Source organism: Passer domesticus, chromosome 3 (genome assembly GCF_036417665.1).
Source record: "Passer domesticus isolate bPasDom1 chromosome 3, bPasDom1.hap1, whole genome shotgun sequence".
In the NCBI taxonomy this organism is placed as follows: Eukaryota; Metazoa; Chordata; class Aves; order Passeriformes; family Passeridae; genus Passer; species Passer domesticus.
This window is the reverse complement of record NC_087476.1, coordinates 95,535,370-95,559,061: the sequence shown is the minus strand read 5'-3', so window position 1 is coordinate 95,559,061 and position 23,692 is coordinate 95,535,370. Positions and strand designations below refer to the sequence as shown.

The window sequence follows — 23,692 nt, the reverse complement described above, 5'->3', positions numbered from 1 at the left end:
GTGTTTCTGTGGGAAAACGAGCTGGATCTTTCAGAATCCAGTCATTTGGGAGCCTGCCCTGGTTTGCTGGAGCTGAAGGCACAAGCCAGTTCATTAGAAGCAGAGTTGGAGGACCCATCTTGGCAACTGCTGGGTCAGTGGTTACCCCCCTCCTGCCAGCATCACTGACTGATGGACGATTCAGCTTTCCATTTCTGGGAAAACAACCTTCTGTCTGATCATGCACTGATATCCTGCAGCACTGAACAACAGCTCACCAGCAAGGAAACCGTCCCTCGGAGCCAGGCTTAGGGAGCAGTCTGAGGGTCACTGACCCAGCACAAGTGACGGGTGCTGGAGAACAAGACCCGCTGGGCTGGTGGCAGCAGCCACCCTGCAGGTGGCAGGCGCCAGGGCAGCGCCGACAGGCGCCCAGATGGGTGCCACAGCTGTCCCTTTGGGCACAAAGCAGCTCCCCTTAGCCAAATAAGGAGGGAGAGGCGTCTCAGCTCCACATGCCCATTGCATAATTGTCAAATATGCCTGTAATACAATTGAGTCAGAGGGAATTATTGCTGCAGCACAGTTGCTTTGGGAAGCCTTCCTCTTGTAGGCTGAACTGCAACTATCAAATCTCTGTTGGTTTGTCTGAAAGAAGATCATGGCAGTGATGTCTTTTCACTAAAAAGAATAGTTTCCCTCTTTGCTGTCATTGAAAAGAAATACCAACTAGCCAAACTCATTCTTTACCAAGTCTCCCTGAAAATGGAACATTTTTGGACAAAATAACTGTAATTCAAACTGCAGCAGCCAGTGCTGTGCCTGCTTTGGTACCCAGCCAGTGAATTTTCAAGTAAACACCCTCCAGGACTGTTCTCCATTTGGATTTATTAGTCATTACCAAGAAAAGATAATTAGCACTTCTGAAGCATTGTGCTAATCAGCAGCACGAAGTGTTTCCAATAGAAACGGCCGGGGTCCTTGCGTGGCGCAGGATCTGCGGCTCCGCGGTACTCCCTGTACGGAATGAGCACACGGTGGGCAGACCTCAGCTGGGGGAATGCTCACAACCAACTGCTCCAGGGGCGCTAATGACACTGTACACGGGGCAAGGCAGGGAGGGGAGCTGTTCCCTGGCCTGCTGGGCTTCTCCTTCTGTTATCCTGCAGGCAGAGTCACTTTTGTTACAATGTGCAATCCTCCTTGTTGGTCAAAGGCAACGGCACACACCACTCCTTTACTGCACAACAGGAAAATAGAAGGTAATTTTTTTTTTCTTTTTGCATGCACTCTGCCAAAAAATGGAAAAGAACCTTGTGGTAGAACAAGAGGACCGTGATACTTTAGGCAATGATGTGGGCTTTTTACCTTCCTCTTTCAAAACTAATGAATGAGAAAACTCTGTTAAGACTCAAGTCAGTGCTAAAACTTGCAGAATTGGTTCTCCAAAGTTTTTGTTCCCCAAACTTCCAATACTTATGATCTGTAATAATCATATGAGAGATGGGATGTAAATCTTCTGTTCTTAAATCTCAAACCCTGAGCATTAAGCATGCCAGGCTTCCCTGCCACGCCTATTACTGAGCTCAGGGAAGTAAGTCTATCAGATTTATCAACGTTGCTATCTGAATAAATACTACAATACACAGGCTTGTCTGAAGCAGTTGTCTTTCTTTTCTGTATCTGTTAGTGTGAACAAAATCCATGCTGAGTGAGAGAGGTAGCATGTAAGTTTGGGAAGACGTCTGTTTGCTGAGCATGATTAACAAATATAGATGGAGGATTTACCCCCAAAGTACTTGTAAGTCTGCAACAACCACTCTCTTTCCTGCATTGTACAGAGCATTTCAAGCCAATACAATACCCTTCCAGCCAAGAGATACTTTGCATCCTCTGGGAAGCATGCAGGAAATCTCGGGATTGAGTCCAGCATGTATGCAAAGTACTTTGCCTGTGGGAGCTGCGGTGTGGTGAGCTGGTAGAGAGTACCAAAAACCTCTGATTCCTGCTGATGGTGGCCTTTACTCAGGCACATCTTCCCTGCCACACATGGAGCAGAGGCTCTTAGGACTGAGACTCCAATGCCAGCAACACTCATTAATACACACAAGATGGGACCACCCTGGCAACATCTGACTTGTTGATGCACTCAAAGTATTCATTAATGTTTGCCCCTCTTCCAGGAAGATGAGTGCTGTGGCAAGTCTGATTATCATCAGGATGCTGTTTGCCTGATTGCAACAAAGGTGATGGGCTGGTGGCTGTTTACAAGCTACGTGTGCAGAAGCAAATGGATCTGTGAGTGTTTGCTTTTCAGCTGCTGCTGGGAAACAGGCACCCTCCTGCCAGGTCACAGAGCAGCTACGTTACAGACCTCTTAAAGCTGCTCCTTGGTGGCAGAGGTGGATGCGCAGCTTGCACTCAAATAGCTGCCCAGTACACAGAAGTTGCTATGGCAGTGCTTTGCAAATATACATCGCACAACGGAGCAGCGACGCTCGGCCACACGGGCTCTTGTTTTGTGTCTCACACAGAGGGCTCGCTCCCACCCTGGGAACTGTGGAGCACAGCAAACACCAGAATATAATATCTATCTCTATATATATATCTCTGCTTAAGTCTATTGTCAGATTGCATCTGACTGTGAAACTGGGCTTAAAACACCTGTGTCACAACTTACATATTATGTCAACAACAGCATCTCTCCCCCTCCCCTTCCCTCTCTCCCCCCCGCAGTGCAGTGAGATTTCATAGCATCCTGTGCAGCGAAACATGTCTCGGCTGCATCTTTTTGTCTTCGTGAAACTCCTTTAATTCTGGTACTTTAACACCTACTCCTTCCTCTGCTGCTGGTGCTATTGCAAACAAGGAATGCAGCATGGGAACACCGTCTCCTAGGAAACCTGCCCCTGGCCTAAGAAAGTCCTTTTGGGTGCCTGTGTGGCACTGGAAAGCCAGAGGACTCATGGGCTGAGCACCGTTCACAGCTGGGCTGCTTTCACCTGGAGTAAAATTAGCCTACATCAGATCTGGAATCCCTCAGTGAACAGATAAATAAGCTGGGCTACTGCATCTGTATCATTTAAGGGGGAAAACTAAAAATATTGGCCTGGAGTGCACCAGGCTGCTGTGAGGAACCTGAGAGCAGTGTGCTTCCCTCGGTGCAGGCATCTTGAGGGAAGGCTGGGCGGGAGTTCTCCCACGGTGTGGGCCGGGAGCAGCACAAGGGCCCAGCTCTCCATTAGCCTGCAGATTTCCAAATAACTGTAAACAACACTGACTTCAAGTCTGCTGCCAGAGCCTCAGGCTCTGTAAGAAACAACCCCATCTTATTTATTGCCTGAGGATATTATTATTTCCAGAGTGAACTAGTAGTGGATCACAATACTGGACAGAATTATAGTACAAAGTGTGCTTTAGTGCAAACTTACTTATGAAATAGTCGCAAATCTTTGGACAAAAATGGGCGCAAAGGCCATTTTTTTTTTTTTTTTTTTTTTTTTTTTTTGTAGAAAAGTGCAGCAAATTGCTGCATCACTCCACCTCACTGCCAAGGCCCTGGGAAGGCCACACAGAGCTAAGGAGCAGCTTAGCAGGGGCTGTGTCCCCTCCCTGGCTGTGCCAGCCATGGGGAGGCCGTGTGGATCAGAATACATCTGATAGGAGATGCAAAATGATGCCACTGAAGGCTCAACTCCGTACCTCTACTGTGAAATTTCTATGGACAATTGAAATATTTAGTTTTAAGGAAGAAGCAGTTCATATATACCCATATTGCCTTCAGCACACTTTCCCTTAAAAGACCACTGCCTTCTTTTGCACCATCAAAAGATGGAGATGAAAATGTTTTGTGCCAGGAATGGTAATGCAGTAGAGCACAGAGTTCAGTAACTATATACTGGTAAACACTATATTCCTCACTAAACTGATGCAATAGGTGATTAATAAGAATGAAGCTCAGAGCTTATAATTAGTTACTTCATGTAAGGCCTTTTAATAAATATGTAAGTGGAGATATTTATGTGTTTTTACTAACAGTTCAAGTGTGAACTGATTTGGTCTTTGGTCTTACTGCTTTTGTTAATTATACTGCAATAGCAGCTTTATTTTTAAAAAAGTATTTTTAATTTAAAACTAAAATTTAATTTTAAATTGGTCTAGGCAAGTGCTACACTAAATATAGTGAGCATATACAGCATAGAAAAGCAAGGCAGGAAAAAGGGTTATCAAAATAGATTAAATAATTTTGTAAACAGCATATATTTTATGTCTATTTGGTGCAATTGTCATTCTTGTCCTGTGAGATTTGTGGGGAGACAGCCACATACTTAAACACAACTTGCTCAAGTTAGTTGGTGAATTTACTCCTATTTAGAGCATTTCTGGGCTTTAATTCAGGGCTTGGGGGTTTTATTTTCAATGAACACTGAAAGGTGCAAGTGCTTTGAACAGATGTACCCTAGCATGATCTTTCTACAGTCACCTTGAACCAGCACTTTGAAATAAGCCTTGCTATTAACTTGAACAGGAGGTTAGCCAGGCACCTGTGAAGAAAAAGGCATTCTCTGTTCCTGCCTGTTGCAAATTCTTCTTCAGTTTGGCTTGTCTAAGCTAAGCCTGTAGACCTGAGCCCCATCCTGGAATTACATAGCCCAGTTCCAGGTTACAATGGCACTTTTCTGTTGGGCTTCTTTGTTTATCTGCTTGGTTTTGGTGTCTGTCCAGGCAATGAAAGTGCTTAGCTGCAGGGAGAAGCCTCAGAGCTCCCTGGGTATGATGGTGAATGGAATGACAGGACTGCTGGATTCAAGGTCCAGGGCAGTAAGGAAACATTCGATGGCTGCTTCGTTTTTCCCCTGAGCTTGTAAGACCTCTCCAAGGCTGTTCCAGGCAATGTGGCTGGTGGTCTGGATCCGGATGGCATCTCTGAGGACTTTCTGGGCCAGTTCCCTCCGCCCAAGTCTGTTCAGCACCAGGCCCTGCCAACAAACAAGTGAGGAGCAGTTAACAGCGCTGAAGAGAGGAAGAACTAGAGCACCCCAAGCTCCCACCAAGCTGCCCTATGAGTGCAGGCAGAGGAGTCCTATGGAGGGGGCATCTCCACCTGTTTCTGAAGAATGAAAGTGATCAGTTGTTAAGTTGTGATTTTTGGTAGTGATGTCCACTTTAAAAAGTAATTGCGAAAATAATTTTTTAAAAAGCAGATTCAGATTCAGCTCTGCAAGTGCTCCTGCTATGTGTTACTGGGAGAGCATTTACTGGTGCTATACAGAAGAAGGGTTACAGGCCCTTTAACCATCCCTCTCTCCCTGCCCAGAAAATATACACAGGTTTGACTACAGCCAGTATCTGAATTCATTCCTGCACATCTGCAACTCCCAGCTGAGGCTGAAGTAAAGTCTCTCATCCCTACATCCTGACCACACTGAGATTTTTCTTCTCAACAAGCAGGGGGCAGAGGGATGTGGTCTCCTCCGAGCCTTCTATGGGCAGGCTGTATGCAACAGCATGGGATGTAACAGCTCTGTCCTCCTGCACTTCAATGTAGATCCTAATGCAGCGTGGGGGAGGAGAAGGATGGAGGAACCTTGTTTAAAAAGCTGTCCTTAGGGTAAGAAAAGACACAAGTGGGTGTAACCATCTGGAAGGAATGGGAGGGGGAGGATGAAAGAAGTGTTAGGAAGAACATGTTTTCCTATAGGGCTTTCATGGATGTGTCTGAACCCACAAAGCACCTAATGAGCCAGGCTCCCTGCTAATTACACAGTAGTCAACCACACTGAGCCCAGATGGTCACACGGGCTTTGCAGGCCACAACACATCCGTGACAGTTCTCTGCTTCCTGCTGAAGGTGCACACACCAGGATGAACCTTCCACCAGCTTCATCCAGGTGTGGCCTCTGGAAGAAGCAGCCAGCACTGTCATGTCACCTGCCAAGCTCCACATGGCCTCTGCCCACATTCACCCATGGAAATGCTGGCAAGTGAGATGACTGCCTGACTTCATGCTTCTCCTGGGACAACGTAGTAGGTGGATGCATATATATAAGGAAAAGCATTACCTTAATTTTTAATCTAATTGTCTTTAGTGCATATGAAAAGGTGTAAGACACCTGAAATCTCTCACAATTAGAACCCAAGTAAATTTCTGATGAAAGAATGGCAATGCTTTTAGAAATAGAGATGATTTTTCCTCTGGTTTGTTTAGTTTGCCTTTACAAAAGTACCATTAAATACAGTGTGCATCAGCATCCTTAAGGCCAGTGATAGTACTAATACCTGCAGAAACACATTAATTTGCCTGAGAGAAATATTAAGAAACAGCTATTTAATCAAATATTGGCAGTGCTATGAAAAACTTCACTGCCTCCTTCTTGCCCATAACCTTGACCTGAATAATCAACCCAGTATCAAATCTGATCATTTAGAGATGGAGTGGGGGTGTTTTTCCTTTAGGTTCCTCTCTATGCAGGAAAATGACAAGGCAAGAGGGTGCAATCTTACAATCCCCTTGTGAGCAGGCATGGGTGGCACAGAGGTTCCCTGGTGGGAGAGGCTGGTTCCCCTGGAGGTAGCTGCCTGGAGATGACTGCAGGCACGTAATGGCAGACTGGAAGGAATTTGTGCAATTATAATTTGAGTCACCCGCTTGACAGGGATAATGAGGCATAGAAAGGGCAAGAAGTGTGGCCATAGCAAATCTGCTGCTGAGCCAAGAATAGACAGGAGCTATCTCAGCTCAAGTTTGTCCTCGACCACAAACCCACTCTTGCTAAGATCTCTTCCTGTTGTGCTGACCAAGCAGAGCCGATTGTGCTCTCTGGTGGCGGGGGAGCCAGCGCTGTCCTCACCCTGACACTAAGCAGCATCCAGCCTCTCAGTGCTCTCAGAGGGCTGCTGGCCCTGGAGGCACAGGGGCCAGCGAGCCCGAGCAGCTGCTGCCTGTCATCCCTCTCCAACGAGGAGGGGAATTCCCTGCCCGGCTGACATCTCGCGCCTCTCAACAATGCTGCAGTGAAATCCACCTCATCGTAAACTGCTCGTGCAGCACAGCTCCCTTGCGTGCCCTTGCTGGTCAAGAAGCACAGCCTGGTGTGGCTTCCCTGCCGTGGCAGCCCAGCGTTTGCTGTGCCTGTGCTGGGGGCCCAGGAGGAGCACTGAGCTCTGCACACCCAGCTGCTGTGCCCACCAGGGCCGGATGCCCACCAGGAAGCGCAGCTCACCTAGAACTTCCCTCTTTGGTATTCAGGGCTTTCAGCCAGGGGAAGGCCTCCTGTTGATGCTGCAATATACCGCACATGTGAAAAACTGCTATGCTTTTGGAAGAAACATTTGTTAAAGGACTTTGAGATTTTCACCTTCTCCTTGCTTGCATGCACAACTGCTGGAGCCAAATGCTGCCCAGGCCCATGGCTCTTCCCAGGCATGCCACCATCCTGCTTCCCCCTTGTGATGAAGAACAGCCCCATGCCCTCTTCCTGCACGCATGCCTGGATTTCCAGGCAGTGTGGGCACATGACCCTGGGCTCCAGGCCTCAGCCCAAGTGGAGCCTGGGGTTTGGCCAGCCCAGGTCTGCCAACACTCCCCAGCCCTGCACAGACCTAGTCCTTTGCCCAGAGTGAGCTGTGACAGATGGTGTCAGCCTTTTAGCAAGGCTTAACTGAAGCGGCACAAATATGCTGCTGATGTTTAAAGGACAGGTTGAACATCGTTAATTCTGTGTGCAGGAGAGTTTCTGGTTTTGCATTTCCTCTCTCCCCTCCTCCCCACACTGCTCCTTGCAAACCACAAGCATTTTGAGAGCTGGAGGCTGAGCAAACCTCAAAGCCTCAGGAAGATGCAGCACTGAGCACTTGAGTTTTTGTTTCTCTGAGGTATTTGCACTTGAGAGCTTCTCCTTGCTACTGAATTTCTCATTTCCCCATGGAGTCTGGCTTGCTATAAACAATGCCTGCATGTTGTTGCTATGTAGGTCCAGCTGGAATCTGCCTACAGTGCAAAAGAAAAAAATTATATCTAAATTCAGAAAGCCACCCACTGACAGGCAATTTGCATTTTTATCTGGAAGATTTTTTTTTAAATGATTTTTCTAATGAAAGTTCAGCTCCTGAGTTTCTATGGAAACTCATCTGCTTGGTGTGCATGCATAATTTCATAAAGTCAGATCTCAGGAAGAGGAGCAATTAGTATAAATACAAGCAGGAATGTGATTAAGGGTTTCATCCTCTTATTCCTGAAGATGGAGGGTGGGACTAGGTTTTGTTGTATTTCCTCAGTTTCTATTTGTCTTTTTGCCAAAACAATGCAGAAACTGGTGTACAAGGTAGCCTGACTCCTCTGCCACCTCCTGGCTAGCACTGGCACTTCTTGTTTTGCCCAGTGATTTTCCTCCCACAGCTGACAAGTACCTCTAAGTATGGCCCTCTCTGTCAGTGGTGTTGGTACTGAGTCAGACTCTAAGGAGCAATGAGGACAGGCTTATTTTTAAAACTCAAGCGTATTATAAATAGTAAAAAAATCCCAAACCAACTCAAAAGGTGAGTGGGAATCATTTTTCCTTCAAACTGCTGTGGGCAGCCCAGCCCCTTGTCAGCCACACACAGGCATTTCATGTCCTGCCTGCACCAACCCCTGCACAGTGCTGGGCTGTGAATTCACTCACTCACTCACTCCCTCACTCACTCACTCACTCACTCACTCGAGAAGGTCTGAGGGTACCCTCCACAAATGAATTTGATTTCTTGTTGAGGTCCGAAGAGGTACCTTGGCTCTTGCAAGCAGAGGCAGAGTGCAGAGGGCAGAGCACAAGCCAGACGGTGAAAGAAGAGCTGAGAGCTCTGCAGAGGCTCAGCTGAGGTGAAGGGCTCGGCACAGCGAGGCCGGACAGTCCAGCAGGGTACGAAGGCTGAGGGGACAGCGAATCTGGTCTGCTGATTTAGTGTGCCTTATGTTGACAGCTGGACTCCTGAATTGATGGTTTTTAATTTCAGGGAACAGAGGGTGCCTATGGGAAGCGTTTTCAAAAGTATTTTTGACCTCGTCTGCATGCAAAACAAACAAAACCTAAACCACTTCTATGGTGACACTGGACTGGACTCCCTTGCCTTCAGTGATGTGATACTTAGTAACTGATACTTGAGCGAGGCTATTTTTGTTTTAGAATAGAAGAGCCATATTTCAATTTAAGTTAGATGAGAAAAAAAGTGACTTATTTTCAATTTTCACTAATAAAGAAAGCGAACATAAGCCACACTTGATGTCTCACTTTTGGAAGGTCATGAAATTTCTACCCGTGTCTTTTTTCCCTTAAGAGTTTGACAAAACCTCTTTAAATGTTAGCTCTTAAAGTTCCCAGAAAATAGTGCAGGAAAGACATTATGGAAGACTGCAAAATAATCCTCACGTACAAGCTGGAGTTTATTTTTAGTAATGAAAATCAAAACTTCCTTTGCAAATGTTTAGATCAAACACCTGATGAGCTGCAGGGACTTGTCTCCTTCCAAATAGGTGGCATGGATTAGCTTGTTCTTTCCTTTAGGGCTTGTATTGGAAAGAGATGTCCAGAAAAACACTTCATTTCATTTCTGGAAGGTTGCTTTTTGTTGCATTTTGCAAGGTCCACCATTCCTAGGTGGACTAGACCCTCTCCTTTACAAATGCATTTTAATAATCACATTAAATGCAAATTCTCACTGTCTCTTTGCATAAGACTCTAATTCCAAAGCAAGGTTGTCTCTGATGCTTGTCTCTATTTAGCACAGCATTTCTGCCTATTATTGTCTGAATACCCCAAGAAGTGTCCAGAATTAATCAGACTTTGCTGCTGGGTTTCCTTAAGTGCATTATTTAATTAATTTCAAGGTAAATGCAGTATCCTTACTGTTTACTCCAATCTGTAATGTGGACATGTCACTCGTGGTTAGGAGGAGGGTAATCAGCAGCTGGCAAAAGCAGGGCATGCTGCAGAAAAGTGATCGTTCAGAAGTGTGCTTATTCAGCAGAACCCTACAAAAAGCCTTTCAAGATGCATTTGGCATTTGGTGATAACAGTCTCATGTAACAGAAAAATCCGCACTGCTACAGGGCAACACACTCTTCTGTAATTATTTAGCAATCAGAATAAGTTGTAAGCAAAATCTGTTGCTTTAACCATGAAATATCAGTGTCCTTTTAGAAAATGGCGAAGATTAACCCTGGAAATCCTAGGTCTCCTAGAATAAAGAAAGACATATTGCTCTGTGATTCTTTCCCTCTACATTCACAACCTTTACATCTCTGAAGAGCCAGGATTTTTTTTTTTAGCTGTGAGCAGTGAAGTCAGTTTTTGTTGTGCTGTCACTTAGTCACACAGTAGCAGCGTGGGGATAGCTGATCACCCATTTTGCTGATTCAGTCCAGGTTATGGTGAACCTGAGCCATACATTTGAGCTCTGTTTTCTGAAAAGACACTGTAGGAGTACAGGGAGCAATCAGGGTCCTCTCACTGAACTGAGTTAGAGACCACATCTTAATTTGTTGCCCTAACAAAGGATGACTGGGATTCACTTCTGGGAGAAAGCTTGTCTTTCAGTGTTTCTGCTGCCTCCTTTGTTGAGAGCAGCTTTTCCTCCTCTTCCTTCCCCCCCTCCATCTCCTCTGCTCAAGCTGCTGCATCCCCTGTCAGTCAGTGACGCTGAAGTGCTGCATTTGGTAAAGCAGAGGAGGGGAAGGAGAAGGGAGGAGAGGGAAGGCAGGCAGGGCCACTGCAAAACACAGAATGTGGAAAGGAGAAAGGAAGGAACAGCACTGGTGGGGGGAACTGGCAAGTGCGCAGAAAAGCAAAAAACCCAAGACTGCATCATGATTTGTAGCACTTGTGCACTGCCTGTGGGTTTTAACTCAGTAGGCTCAGCCTGGAGACTTCAGCTCCAGTACTGCAGGCACCAAAAGGCAGCCCAGCCTTTGCTGTTTAAACTTCACTGAAGCCTCTTCATGTGCCACAGAGGAGTGTGAGGGAAGGGAAGAAATGAGACTGCAAGGACGTATCAGGAGAGACACACTACCTGAGTGTGAAAACAGTGACGACTAAAGCCCACCAGAGAGCTGGGCACATGGATATCATCAATCACAGGGAGAGCTTGCAGGGAGAGAAGAAAAAGCAGAAGAAAGAAAAGACCAAAAGTGGTGAAGTCCTGAAGAGAGGGACATCCCCCCCTTAGTTTGCCACTGTGTTTTCCAAGGCAGTGAGCAATTGCAAAGGCTGCATCTGGCCCAGGCCCCTTGTGAGGCCAAGGCACCCCCTGCCCCACAGAAGGGAAGCACTGAGCCATGCTTCACACTGCCCTCTGCCCAGGCTTGCTGTCTCTATTGAGTTCATCAAATGTTAGCAGGGATGTTTCTACTGTGTTTGAAGCTTAAATGTGATAAAACATTTATTGACATAAAAAGCAAACCCTAAGGCAGCATTTCAAACCAGGAGGCTCTGATCTCTTCACAGGGAGGCTCATACAAGCCTAGGGAGAATGAAGAGTTTTTCTGCCTTGTTGGATTGTCGTCACTTAAGCTTCATGCAAAGCAGAATCATCTGCTGCATGCTGAATATTCTCTAGACAGTTCTTCCTTTGCTGAGACCTACATGGAGATGAAGCAGGAAGCAAGGAAACCTAACAGGATGCCTCAGCCACGTATCTGAGAGTAACTAAATCCAGTATTTGTTTCACAGTCTCTTTTCCTAGGGAAGGAAAGATTTCTCCCAGCCCTGATCTTAGCAGTCGTCACAGTAATGTTGCTATAGAGAACACAGGTGATTCAACTACGACTCAGATCATGGTGTCGTCTGTGAAAATATGCACCAAAATAAGGTCCCAAACTAATCACAAATAACAATTTAGAACACATAATTTATAACATAAGGTCCCAATTCTGCACTGTATCAGATTCCCTGGCAGAAAGCCTTGTTGAAATTAGTGAGATTCAGCCAAATATATCCAAGTATTTCAAAATCTGTGCAGAATTGAAACTGATAACCATCAGCAAAGAGAGAAAAGGCATGTAACACACATGCAGGATGTTGAAGAGTGACAGGTGACCTGCTGGCTAAAGCACTAGACTAGAAAGCAGTAGCTGTGCTCCATTGGCTGCTAATACATTTCACACTGAATAATTTGTCATTACTCAGGAACAATTCTGACAGCAGGGACAGAGTCAAGGGACAAGATTTGAGAAACAGAAGTCCTGGGTTTAAGTGCTCTCAGGCTAAGGAGGCTTGAGAACTTGCCTCTCTTGTGCCCGGGGAGTACATGCTGACTTCTAGCCAATGTTTTTAAGAGGGTAGGGCAGCTGTTAGGTGTCCCCATTGCCCCAGGGGGGTAAAAACTCTGCCTTTATTTTGATAGTAAGCAGGTGCCTATGCTTTGTTGCACCTAACAAGATGTTGCTGCAGATAGCTGGGGAATGTCTAGGCTTAAGAATTGGACACCCAGTTAATCTGAGTGTCCACAGTGTGCTGTGGCTGAGGAATAGGGAACTTCTGCTTTCTTAGGTATCCCTCCAGTGCCAGTGCTGGATCTTTCCCCAGTTTTTAATGCACTGCTTTGCAACAAAGGAGGGGCTGATGTACACATTTCCCAAGCATGTTTTATTCCCCTCTGCATACAGAGTACATCTTGTCTGAATATATGATCATGAACAGGTTCTCACAGGCAACAGCTTTAGCTCTGCTGAGGGTGTCGGAGCCCCAGTCCCACAGAACTTATGGCCAGAGCAAGTATTGCATTTGGTATGGCACTGAGGAGGGGCATGGTGCAGCAAAGACACGCTGACAGAAGCACACAGCATGCCAATGTAGATTACAGCAGATGTCTCCTGAAAGGAGAGCTGAGGTATTTAAAATATCTTAATTTGCTTAGTTTTCCACTACTGGCAGTCTCTGGGAAAGCATGTGATTAATGACATCCTGCACACAACTACCCAACTACAGCCGGAGCCTGTGTGTGCAGCATCGCAGCTGAGCGCTAAGCTTAGCTGAGCTGCTGGGAAACACAGCGAGCTGGGCAGGAACACACTGCTGTGGTCCAGCCAGTGCCTCCAGATTCTGCTCCAGTGCCTCTGATCCCCCAAGGAGTATGTGTCCTTATCGTCTCTCAACACAGAATCTCTCCTAAATCACAAACCTCCATGTACAAAGAGATTTTGCCGAATTACAGTTTGCATTTTCTGTTACATGCTTGAAAGAGAATTAATGAAGACACTCCTTGAGAAAGTAAAGACTTGATAAATACTGCACGTAACCTTAGTGTAAATGGAAGCTCCAGCACCACCAGAGAGCTGTGATGTTTTCATGTTTCCCATTTGTTTGGCAAGAAGGGACTTCTGCTTCCTTCTCTTGACTGTGGCCAGCTCGGTGTGTATCAGCACAGCTTGCTGAAAACCTGGAAGTCTTGCTAATTCCCACGCTCCTGTTTGTGCAGCTGTGTCTTATGTACCAGGAGGCAGCACACTCTGCTATTGTGCTGCACACTATTTTATTTACTGTATTACCACAGTCTGTGACTCACTCCTGTCCTGCGATAACAAGAAGCCTAAATAGCACAGAATTTAAATTAATTATAACTGGTTTCCTTGTTTATGAAAAATAGTTTTTGAAGGTTCAAGTATAAAGGGAATAGTCATTCCACCCCTTCTCCCTTCTGACAGTTCCCTGAGCACTCTCTGAAAGACCACTTATGAGTTCACCTGCAGACCAACCTGACTACTACAATTTCTAGGCTTTCATTTGATCTTGGAGCAAAGCACAACAGGAGGACAATACTGCTTACGTTATCTCGAGGCCTGTGTATAGGAAACCATAACTAAAGCTAGTAATTATCTGGAAGATCAGGTTGGAGCTCAGTGGAGAAGCATCTACTGCACGTTAAGATCAGGCCAAGGATAACGTCTTTAGACCTGGATGCAAGTTTTATTCTGGAGAGATGACTGAACCACCCCAGGATCTCAATGGGATTAAGAAATGTACTGGGTTCATCTCTCATAAAGTATTACACACACTTTGGAGAAGAGATCAGAGAAGAGCTGGGAAGTTCTGTCTTGCAGGATTTTACTGTGGTTTCTAAAGTTATATAAACAGAGCCTGAAAGTGATAATGAGCACCTCAGGGACATGGAGAATAACTTACCATAACAGAGAAAAGCAAGTGATTGGCACAGATAAACAAGAGCTGCAGATTCCCTGGAAACGGGGATAATCCACCTCTGAGAAGCAGAGCACCGGCCCTCCCGCTAATGGACTGAAATCTCTGCGCTGTGCACTGGATCAGATTTGCTCTTGCAGCGACCCCAAATGCCCCAGCAGGCCCTGCCCTGCGCTGGTACAGGAACTGCAGTTCCCCCACGAGAGGAAATGGCCACTCCGAGCGTCTAAGCGATGGCTTCGGTCTCAGGGAGTCACTTGTCACCTCGTCTGTGACAGCTTCACTGTCTCCTCTGCATGGAGGAAGGAAGCCTGGAACTGCAGAGGAAGAGAACGGGCAACAAACCAGCAAAAGGGCTCTGTCAGCTCCTGAGTGGTGCTCAGGAGCGCTGATCCTGCCGCACTGCCAGGGATTTGCTCCGATGGCTGGGCTGCAGAAGCTGCCAGCTAACTAATGGATTTGCTCGGAGGATGGCAGTGGGGGAGGGTGGTTTCTGCAGCAAACAGAAACGAGGAGAACAAAGTGTTTGCAATTCCTTGGACAGTGAGTGAGCTGACACACGAACTTATTAACGTGAACACGCAAAATGCTCATTTCTCCTCTGGGAGCCAGTGACTAGAGGCAAAGCCAAGTTCTCTCCCTCAAGCTCAGCTGCTTCAACACAAAAATTTGAGTTAAGAGGCTGCTCTAAGGATTGCTTTTCCCCAAGGAGAGCTTAGAGCAGTTATTTTGGGATATCTGAAGCACAGGAACATTCCTGGGATTCTGCAATAAGCTTCAGAGTTGGGAAAACAGAATTTGCTAACCGGCCATGGCTTGGAAGGAAACTACCAATCACCTCCAAAAGCCAAATGTTGCTCTACTGCTGTCCTTCTCAGTGGAGATGCAAAAGGTATGTGCTGGACAGGCATCATACCCATCAGATGAGTTTCTCTTTGGGTCAGATTAGAGTTAGTTTTGGTGGCTGTCTCCAGCCCAGCCCATAACCCACCTGTGTGATTTTGCAGGGTACCGCTGGTGCACTGACAGACAGAAGGCAGCTGTCCCGATTTCCCTCTGCATGGCTGGGGATGCTTCCTGCCACCACAGCCTTACATACAACGAGCTGTAATCACCTGCTGGGGAATTCCAGTGGAGAGCACCATCCCACAGGAGACTGTGCTGATGGTCCACCAGCAAGTGCTGCGCTGCTGATGTGCCATTTTTGGAAGGAGGTGTAACTAGCTATGTCACCCCACAGAGCAGGCTGAAAATAGGATTGCACTCACTGTGCCATGTGGCTCAGTGGTATGTCAGGACATGTATTTTTAGGAAATTCCTCCTTTGGGCAGAAAGGGTGAAGAGCTTGGCCTGGTTTGCAGGCTGCTGGCTTTGCCCAGATCTTTCATTCTAGAGTGTGGGAGCATGTCACTCACCAGTCAGTCTGTGGAGGCTCCTAGAGCCTGGATACAGTGCTAGTCCTGGTTACCTGCTGATCAGGGTGGCTGTGAAAGGGTAAAAGATGACTGATCTGGGGCTGTGCTTTTCTTTGTTTCAATGCATGCATGCTTGCTGTCTCTTTGCTACTGCTTTCAGGGAGGGAACTGACCTCCAACAGAGCAGGGACAAAGGAAAAAGTAAGGAAGATCAATGTCTTGGGAAGACTATGGTCCCTGAGGAGGAACAATAAAAATGTACCTTTCAGAATGAATGTGTGAGCGGAATAAGGAGCTCAGAGAAGATATCTCATGCAGAGAAGAAAAAACAGAGAGAGAGAGAGAGAGAGAGAGAGAGAGAGAAAAGCAGATGGTAAGTAGGGAATTTGCATCTGTGAGTACTTTCCGGGTGCAGCATAATGAAAAAATGCAGTACACCTCCAGGCCAGCCAGTTACTGATGCACAGTCAGTGCTGTGAAAAGGACAAGGCAAGGCAGGGCTGGGCTCAGAGTCAGTGTCTGACAGACACTTGCTGGCTTCCTCTTTTACCCAGAACATCATTCCTATCAGGCAGCATGTGTTCAGCTCCAGCATCTGGGTTATGATTTTTTGGCAGCTGCACAAAATCTCTGCTATTAAATCCCACCTGCCAGTCTCATGTCTGCTCCCAGAGACCTTTGCCTGTTAGCAAATGTTTCAAAATCACACTGCCAGGCACAGCACATCATTCTACAATCCCACCTCAGGCAAAAACCCTCATGCAAGGTCTCCTTTTAACTTCCGTGGGTTGCAGAAGGGAAAGGCTAGAGGACAGGCCTTTAGATAACAGACAGAAATATTCATTTAGGTCATGGCTTGCACTGGATTCCTTTCAGCACTAATGTGAAACAGCTATTTACCCCCTGAATTATCTGAATAATACTATTTTGTCTGTGACATTCTAAGAAGCTTTCTTTTGAGACATGTTCTGTGATGCAGCTGCACAGAGAGAATTTGTGAACTTTGTTCTCTGGAATCTGTTCATGTGAAGTTGTTCTTCCCCTCTTTAAAATTCTTCCCTTCCCTTCTCTTGCTTCTTAGTCCCAGATGAGCAATACTACCAGTATGATGTGTGCATACTCTATGTTGCTCCACTGTTCAAACAGTTCCTTAGTAAACAAAATGCAGAAATACAGCTTGCTCATTTATCTTGGGTAAGAGATCTTCTCACAGAAATAACTGCAATTTTTAATTCTGCACAGGGAGAAAGGGCCTAAACTTCCACATAAATCATATGCTGTTATATTTCACAATCTGATTTTCCCTGGCATGAGCCTAGGCAATGAGGCTGTGCTTCTGGTGCAAAGGACAACATCTCCTGGAGATGAAATCAGCTACTTGATTATGGTATCTCTAAAATTGCAAACAAAAGAGACAATCAGTGCTTTTTGATGTGGACATCTGTCAGTAGAGAAACAACTGCTAATTGTCATGTAATAAGCATACCAGACACTTCCATAGCAGTGATCTTTCTGGAAGTCAAGCATGACAAAAATGTTACTCATCCAAGCACCAAGCATATTTCATCTGAATCTGGCTGCATTTCTGCAACTGTTTAAAACTCCAAAGTGATACAATGCTTTTTTATAGACAGATACCCGAGATCAAAATACTTAGCCAAAATAAAGCAATCAGTAATGGTTTTTGTTGGCATGTGGTTAAGCTATCTAGCTTTATATTCTAATATTTGCATTTTAGTTTTAGAAGCAATGTAGGTGTAGTGAGAAGAGGTGCTGGTATCTCACATAAATACAAGCACGTGGGATTTGTAGAGAATTGGTTCAGCCACAGAACTATTCAGCTGCACTTCATTCAGAGGAGTCCTTGCTCCCACAGAAGCACTGTAGGAGCTGTCAGTTTGGCAGCTACATGGCTCTACATGAGCTCTGAGCAATGTTAAAGCAGCACAATGCTGTCTAAAAGCCATGTGCGGGGAGGAATAGCTAATTCTCTTTGTGTGAAAGGACTGACTGTAGACAGCCTGCCAACTATAGAATCCACACACGTCATTTCCTAAAGCATCTGCACGCCTCCCTTGCAGGCATGGGCTCATCAGTCCATCACTTAATTGAAGAGAATGGAAAAAATAGTTGAACCCTCTCCAGGAACAGGTAAGGAGATATCTTCTAATGACTGAACCAGGTTTGAACCCACCAAGAACTTCTTTGGAGTATCTCTTGTTTAGATGGCACCCAAGCTCCCTGCACTACAGACCAGCTATTCTGGTGGTTACATAGTTTGGCACTAGTCTAATGATGGATACTGTATTTGGAATAAACTTTCTTGAGAGCTGCCAGAGAACTGCTTGATCATCAGTTAAGAGGGTAATACCAATCTCTCATGATTTTCAGCAAACCAGTAAAAAAAACTCGACTGCCTAAACATAAGCTGCAATCACACATAAGATACGTTTTAGCACTGCCCAGAGTCCTAAGCAAGAAAAACAAAATAACAAACACCATGAAATCTTTTTTACCAGTACAGTGAACAGAACGCTTACAGAGCAATAAAACCTCCAGCACAGTATCCATTCTCTAGTCTAGCACAGCCATTTCATTTTAATGAGTTTGGTTTGCCTTTGTCCCAGGAGGAATGGCCATGGGTATATTAAATGAACCAGCCTGCATCTTTGAGGTACCCAGGGAAGCAGCAATGTGGAAAAGACCCATGGTGTCTAGGGAGCACAGGAGACAGAAAATGAGGATAGGGGCATCTTCATTTGCTGTTGTGTCAAAGGCTCAACAAAACACAGACTCCAGCAGCAGCAGCCCCTGATGGGGATGATGTACTTGTAAAACATTTACATTTTCAGCAGGATGTTTCTAATTAAATTCAATTGGTTTGCACACCTGCTGGGAGTGACTGCTCTGCACCTCATCTCCTGCTTCTACTTGAGCACAGAGGATGCAACTGCTGAGGCTACCACACAGCACTGTGTTCCTTTTGTGCAGACAGTAATTGAGAAAATGGATGGCAACTGCCTGCTTTGTGTTTGCTACCGTTCTAGGAAGTGCTTTATTTATTTTTTTTTCTTTTTCCCTCCAGAGCATCAGAGGTTTTACAGCCCTTTTGCAAGAGTGGGCGACTGACAGGGCTTTGTGCAGCTTCCTGACTGTAGGATATGAGGATTGATGCTGGTATTAAACCCCTCAGGTCCAAGGAAGGTACCTGTACAGATCCTGACTACAATCAGATCACAAGGCAAAGGATGGTATTGAAGCATACCATGATCTGTAGTGCAAGACAGAACAGCCAGCTGTCACTAAACTCTTCTTAACCTGTTTTATGAGCACAGCCTGACTCAAACATTTTAAGAAAGGGTTTTATTGATACTGTGTTATATTGTCTGAGGCATTTATGGTTTTGCCCAGAAAGGTCTGAGGCAACCAAACCTTCAGAGAAAGCTGCTATAACAGTGTGGATAGTCAGCAGGACTTCTGGCTTATCACTGCTGTCCTAGGCTCCCTTTCTGCATGTTTAGGGAGCCAGCAGTTGTCAGTGAGATGTAAGTCATACCTCAAAAGAATACTTGAATGTAATGGCCCTGTTGTATTGCGGCATTGCCCTGCTGTGAAATGAGAAAAATGCATTTACTGTGCTGAGGCAGCAGGTCAGCATCCCAAATGTTCTCCCCTCCAACAAGCTCACTGGGTCAGAATAATTCTGTTTTGGATTGTACAGGACAGTCTCCTGGGTAACACGCTTCACAGCAATGCTTGGGGGGAACACGCCCTTGAGTGCAAGGCAGTCAATGAGATTTATAATTACTGTGTTTTATAACCTCGTTCATTCAGGCAGGGAAGGATACTGCTGAAGAGAGCTCAAACAAGAGAAACCATCAATCTGCAGCTACGTAAATAACTGATGGCAAAATGCCCTCTTTTGTCCACTGTGCTGTCCAGAGTCACACAAAAAATGCACACGTTAGTTTTAAACTCAGGTGGCTGTAGGATGTGGAACTCTGACTTCCGCTACCCTCTCCCAGAGAAGGGGATGTAAAATCCACTCTGTATCACTGAAATCTAACTGCATTAAGCAAGGTCTTGGCTCAAGGCCAGGTCCCAGCTGTCCCTGCAGTGATAATGACCACTCTCCCCCAGGATGCTGGGCACAGGCAGAATCCAGCTGCATTTTCACACATGTAAATTGTCTGAAACATGGTGGTGTTAATGCTTCTGAGATGGCAGACCGAACCTATAGATCATCAACAGCAAGCCCCATACAGATTGTATTTTATTTTTGGAAAAGCCTGGAGGTAAAAAAAAAAAATCTCCTGGTACAGTTTATCTGATGCTTTGTTTTTGAGTGTCCTTGATGCATAACAGCATGCTATCATCTCTAAAGATTAAAAACAATCCCTTCTTATTGCTCTGCTGGGTATTTTCAAAGAAATTCATGCACAGATGAAAACAAATAAAAACAATGCCCAGTGGCTCTGAAGAGATCCTGGGCCTCCAGTTTCAAGTAGTCTGGAGACAATTTTAAACATAGACAGACCTACTAAATCCTTAACTACAGCTCCAGTGAGGACATGCAGGCAAAACTTCAGTAGCTTTAACAGGGTGAGGCTGGTTGAAGATTTTCAACATCATCTCCATTTTGTGATTTTTAGGGTATAGCTTAACTAAGATCCAGAGTTTATCACATCCAACATTGGATTTTCATTATTTCTTAAACTGCAGCTTCAAGTTAAATAACAACACCTTTGTTCAGGCTTGGTTTAAAACTGGCAAAAATTCAGAGTAACCAGGTTGGTTTTCAGGATGTTAAAGTCTGGAGTTTATGATGGACTATGGCAAGGGTGGAGAAAGTCACCCTCTTAATATCAGTGCAGGACTGGGGCCCAAAATGACTGAATTAAATGCAGTGTAAACTGAGAGGGCCTCAGGCACTGATGAAGGAACAGTTCAGCTCGCTTCAGTTAACATGTCTTTTGCTTTTACCCACTTGGCTTCATTGTTCTGAGGATCTGGCCCAGTACAAAAATGAAATCCCACCCCCCAGCTCCTGTTCTGCTTCCAGCTTTTGCTGCTGGCTATCTCTGATGGACAGTTGCAGAATTTCTTACGGAGAAATCTATGTGACACTGCTGCACTTAGAAAAGTCTGAAAATAGGCTTTTTTCTTTAGTCCTGCTTCTGCACTGACCTTGCTCAGAGTGGAAAGCACTTTGCCAGGATATACTTGACAGTTTAGTTTTTAATGGCTGGGCAAAATCATTCACAAGATCACCATGAAGCAAAATAACTCCAGATGGAACTAGTGTAAGATGCTTGGGCCAAACACATGAAGTTGAGTACACGGATATTGATTTAGGGGTGTTTGTGGTGTGGAGGATAACAGAGATAAAGCTGAACATAAAACCATGCTCTCCTGATGATAAGCAGCCTCACAATGCAGTGTATCACAATACACTGAAAGGAGGACACAGCAGGTCATGTTCAGATTATACCCACTGCAGACTTTCATTGCATTTTTAGAAAATCCCTCATTTATTTCTAAATTAAACTTACACCTGCTATGCACTGCCTACCTTCTTTACTGCAGTTGAAATTCCTTTGCTTTTAAGTCTGTATGCTGTCTGGGTGTTGAAAGCCCCCTCATGTTTTGGACAGTAATATAAAAAATCTCCCCATGGCCCTCCCTCACCCTCTTTAAGGCATTGGACTGCTTGTTTAGCTGTGTTTGTTAACCTTGGCCATCCCCTATGCTTTGCTGTGAGGCCACTGCTGCTGACCACACTGCTGTTAGTTGGCTATTTGTGGTGTAAAAGAGCACTACCAACAGCATTTTAGATGTGATAGTACAGCACTGCAGAGAGACAGGCACTTTCAAGGCTTCTTTACCTCTTCTACTTTGCATGGGAATTACCGGAAGCACAGTGGCTTTGGTTTGGGAGAGTTAGTTTTATCTTGTCCCTGGTTTACCTCTTGAAGTTTTCCCAGCATACTGGGAGAGCTGTGGAAGCATCAGATTTTAGTGTTGCACTCAGTGAGGGACTGCAATGTTCAAGCAAGGTTATTTAGGCTTGTCAAAAGCTCTATGCAGCAGTCCTAGTCACCTGGGGAAGGGGGTGGCATCCACACCCACAGCTGTCCTGTCCTTGAGAAAAACATCTCAGGCCCAGGTAAGTGTTAAAGGCATGATACAGACTTTTATTTCTTGCCCCAAGCACTGGGATATTCTGCCACAGGTACCTAAAAGTCATCATAATTCCTTTTAATTTGAAAGGTTTCACTTTTCACCATCTATGGTATCTGAGCAAAGGAAGTCTCTCTTAAAGGGAGCTCTCTTCTAATAGGAGATGGGGAGAAGCAGTCCTGGTTCTTCTCAAACTGTGACAGGCTCTATGACCACTGAGATGGAAAAAGTTTGCAGATTGTCTAGTTCAAAGTATGCAAAAATAGCAGGGCTGCAATTCCAACAAGGCTGCTCTTCTGTCCCTGTTTGATGACAGCTTGTGAGAGTGAAAATGAGTAGTGCAAGACTAATGAGACTTAATTGATTGTAGAATTTTAGTTGTGTAAATTTGATTTGAAAGGACTTGTGCTACATGTATATATCATGACTAGTCATTGCTGCCTGCACTGGCACTACATTATGTGAGCATTCTTATTCCAGAGACTAGCTGCATTGATAAAATCACTTAGTACAGCTGACCAAGCTAAATATAAATACATAAAAAATAGGCTGTCTTTTGGCTCAAGGATCTCACATATACACCATTTTTACTTTGTGATGCTATTTTCGATGCTTCTATTTTGTATTTTCTGGCTTGGGAAAGCTAATTTCAAACAATGGGTTACTTGCAAACCACTTCCTTTGATTGTTCTTCCTTCACTATTCAAAGTAAGAGATAAGTTAAAATTATATATGCTTCAAGTTAGTCTGACTTGCTGTGTCAGCCAGCAAATAATATCGTATAGAATTTTTCAGAGAACACAAAACCTATGAGCTAAGAAACTTTTCTAATCACTGGTGACTATGGTGAGGTTAAAAAAATAATTTAAAGTTGAAGAAATGTGAAATTAACACCTATCTCAAATACTTCACAATCATTTATCATTAGTGGAAAGCAGTCCTGAGCTTTCAAGGTTGCCTGATAAACACATTTGCTGTATTCCAGCAACAGCAAGGAATACTAAGGTGAGGGTTTCTGCTCCTGAAGCCCAGAATTCTCCAGGGCTTGTGTGTTTTACTGGTCTCTCTCTACATTTATTTACTCTTCTTGCTCTCAAGGCAAGATGGTTTTCAGGCAAACAAGATACCAAATGGTCCATGAACCTAGTGCCGACAATACTGCAGGCAATTTTGCTCTTAATGTGCATGAAATATGTGTGGAATCTCTTACTCTCACTGAAGTCACTGGAGAACTGGTATCTGCTTGTACTGCAGAAGCCTGTCCTGAACTATCCTCGCATAAATAATCTCAGTTCAGAAAAGATTTAAATGCTGTGGAGTCTGCTTGTGTGTTAGCAAAGCTATAAGCTCTCCTACAACATCAAGCTTTGAGCCTCACAATGCAGTGAGGGATTATACAGGACTGTAGAAATGCTTCACTGTGGCATTTGTTTAATGTGACCTAGCTTCATTTGTCTGTATTAGTCACTCCTGTGCTCTGCTGAGCTGCAAGTGACAGCCTCAATGACAAAACACCTCTGCTGGCCAATCTGCCACAAAAAATTACTATAAAAAGTAATTATATGAAGTACAGTGACATCTTCAGAAGCTCTATATATTTTGCTAGATGCAGGGGAATAATACTGCTCTCAATCCCATTAGAAGTGCCAAACCTGCTCACCATTAGCTGCTTTGGGAAACACTGGCCAGGGGAGTATTTACATAAGGATGAAGCTAATCTTTCTCCAGGTTTAAAAATCTGTCACAATCTCAGAGCAGCTTGAGAATTTATTTTAGATGCAATTCATAGTTTGTCCTTCACTACCAATTTGGTTTAGCCAGGGTGGTATGTTATGCCAAATGTGCTGAACAAGGGCTGTACTTGGCTCTGCAAGGCAAGAGAGGCAGTGGGAGGGACTGGTACATTAGGGAGGGGTTTGACTACCTTGAGTTGAATGATGGTGATGATTG

The 23,692-nt window shown here is 45.0% G+C and overlaps 1 protein-coding gene and 2 long non-coding RNA genes across 10 annotated transcripts in view; 2 read left to right on the top strand and 1 right to left on the bottom strand.

Annotated features, from left to right (window-relative positions):
* Positions 1 to 23,692, bottom strand: part of TTC7A (tetratricopeptide repeat domain 7A) — a 204,013-nt gene that overhangs the window by 28,557 nt on the left and 151,764 nt on the right. For 5 of the 6 annotated variants that reach the window (XM_064414482.1, XM_064414477.1, XM_064414480.1 and 2 more), the window contains one exon: positions 3,261 to 4,958. The exons of the other annotated variant lie outside the window; for it this stretch is intronic. In XM_064414482.1, the coding sequence (XP_064270552.1) occupies positions 4,737 to 4,958 (222 nt within the window). In that variant the 3' untranslated portion in view covers positions 3,261 to 4,736. Of the gene's footprint in view, positions 1 to 3,260; positions 4,959 to 23,692 lie in introns of those variants that run through there. 6 annotated transcript variants of the gene reach the window in all.
* On the top strand, positions 393 to 2,165 carry LOC135297195 (uncharacterized). The gene is made up of 2 exons (XR_010359240.1): positions 393 to 1,241; positions 1,821 to 2,165. It is a non-coding gene; the product is annotated as an uncharacterized LOC135297195 (long non-coding RNA).
* Positions 13,350 to 23,639, top strand: LOC135297193 (uncharacterized). 3 transcript variants are annotated; one of them, XR_010359237.1, is made up of 5 exons: positions 13,350 to 15,039; positions 15,155 to 15,434; positions 15,723 to 15,935; positions 17,644 to 17,713; positions 18,648 to 23,639. It is a non-coding gene; the product is annotated as an uncharacterized LOC135297193 (long non-coding RNA). The 3 variants fall into 3 exon arrangements; XR_010359236.1 differs by having other exon boundaries at positions 15,723 to 17,713; XR_010359235.1 differs by having other exon boundaries at positions 15,723 to 23,639.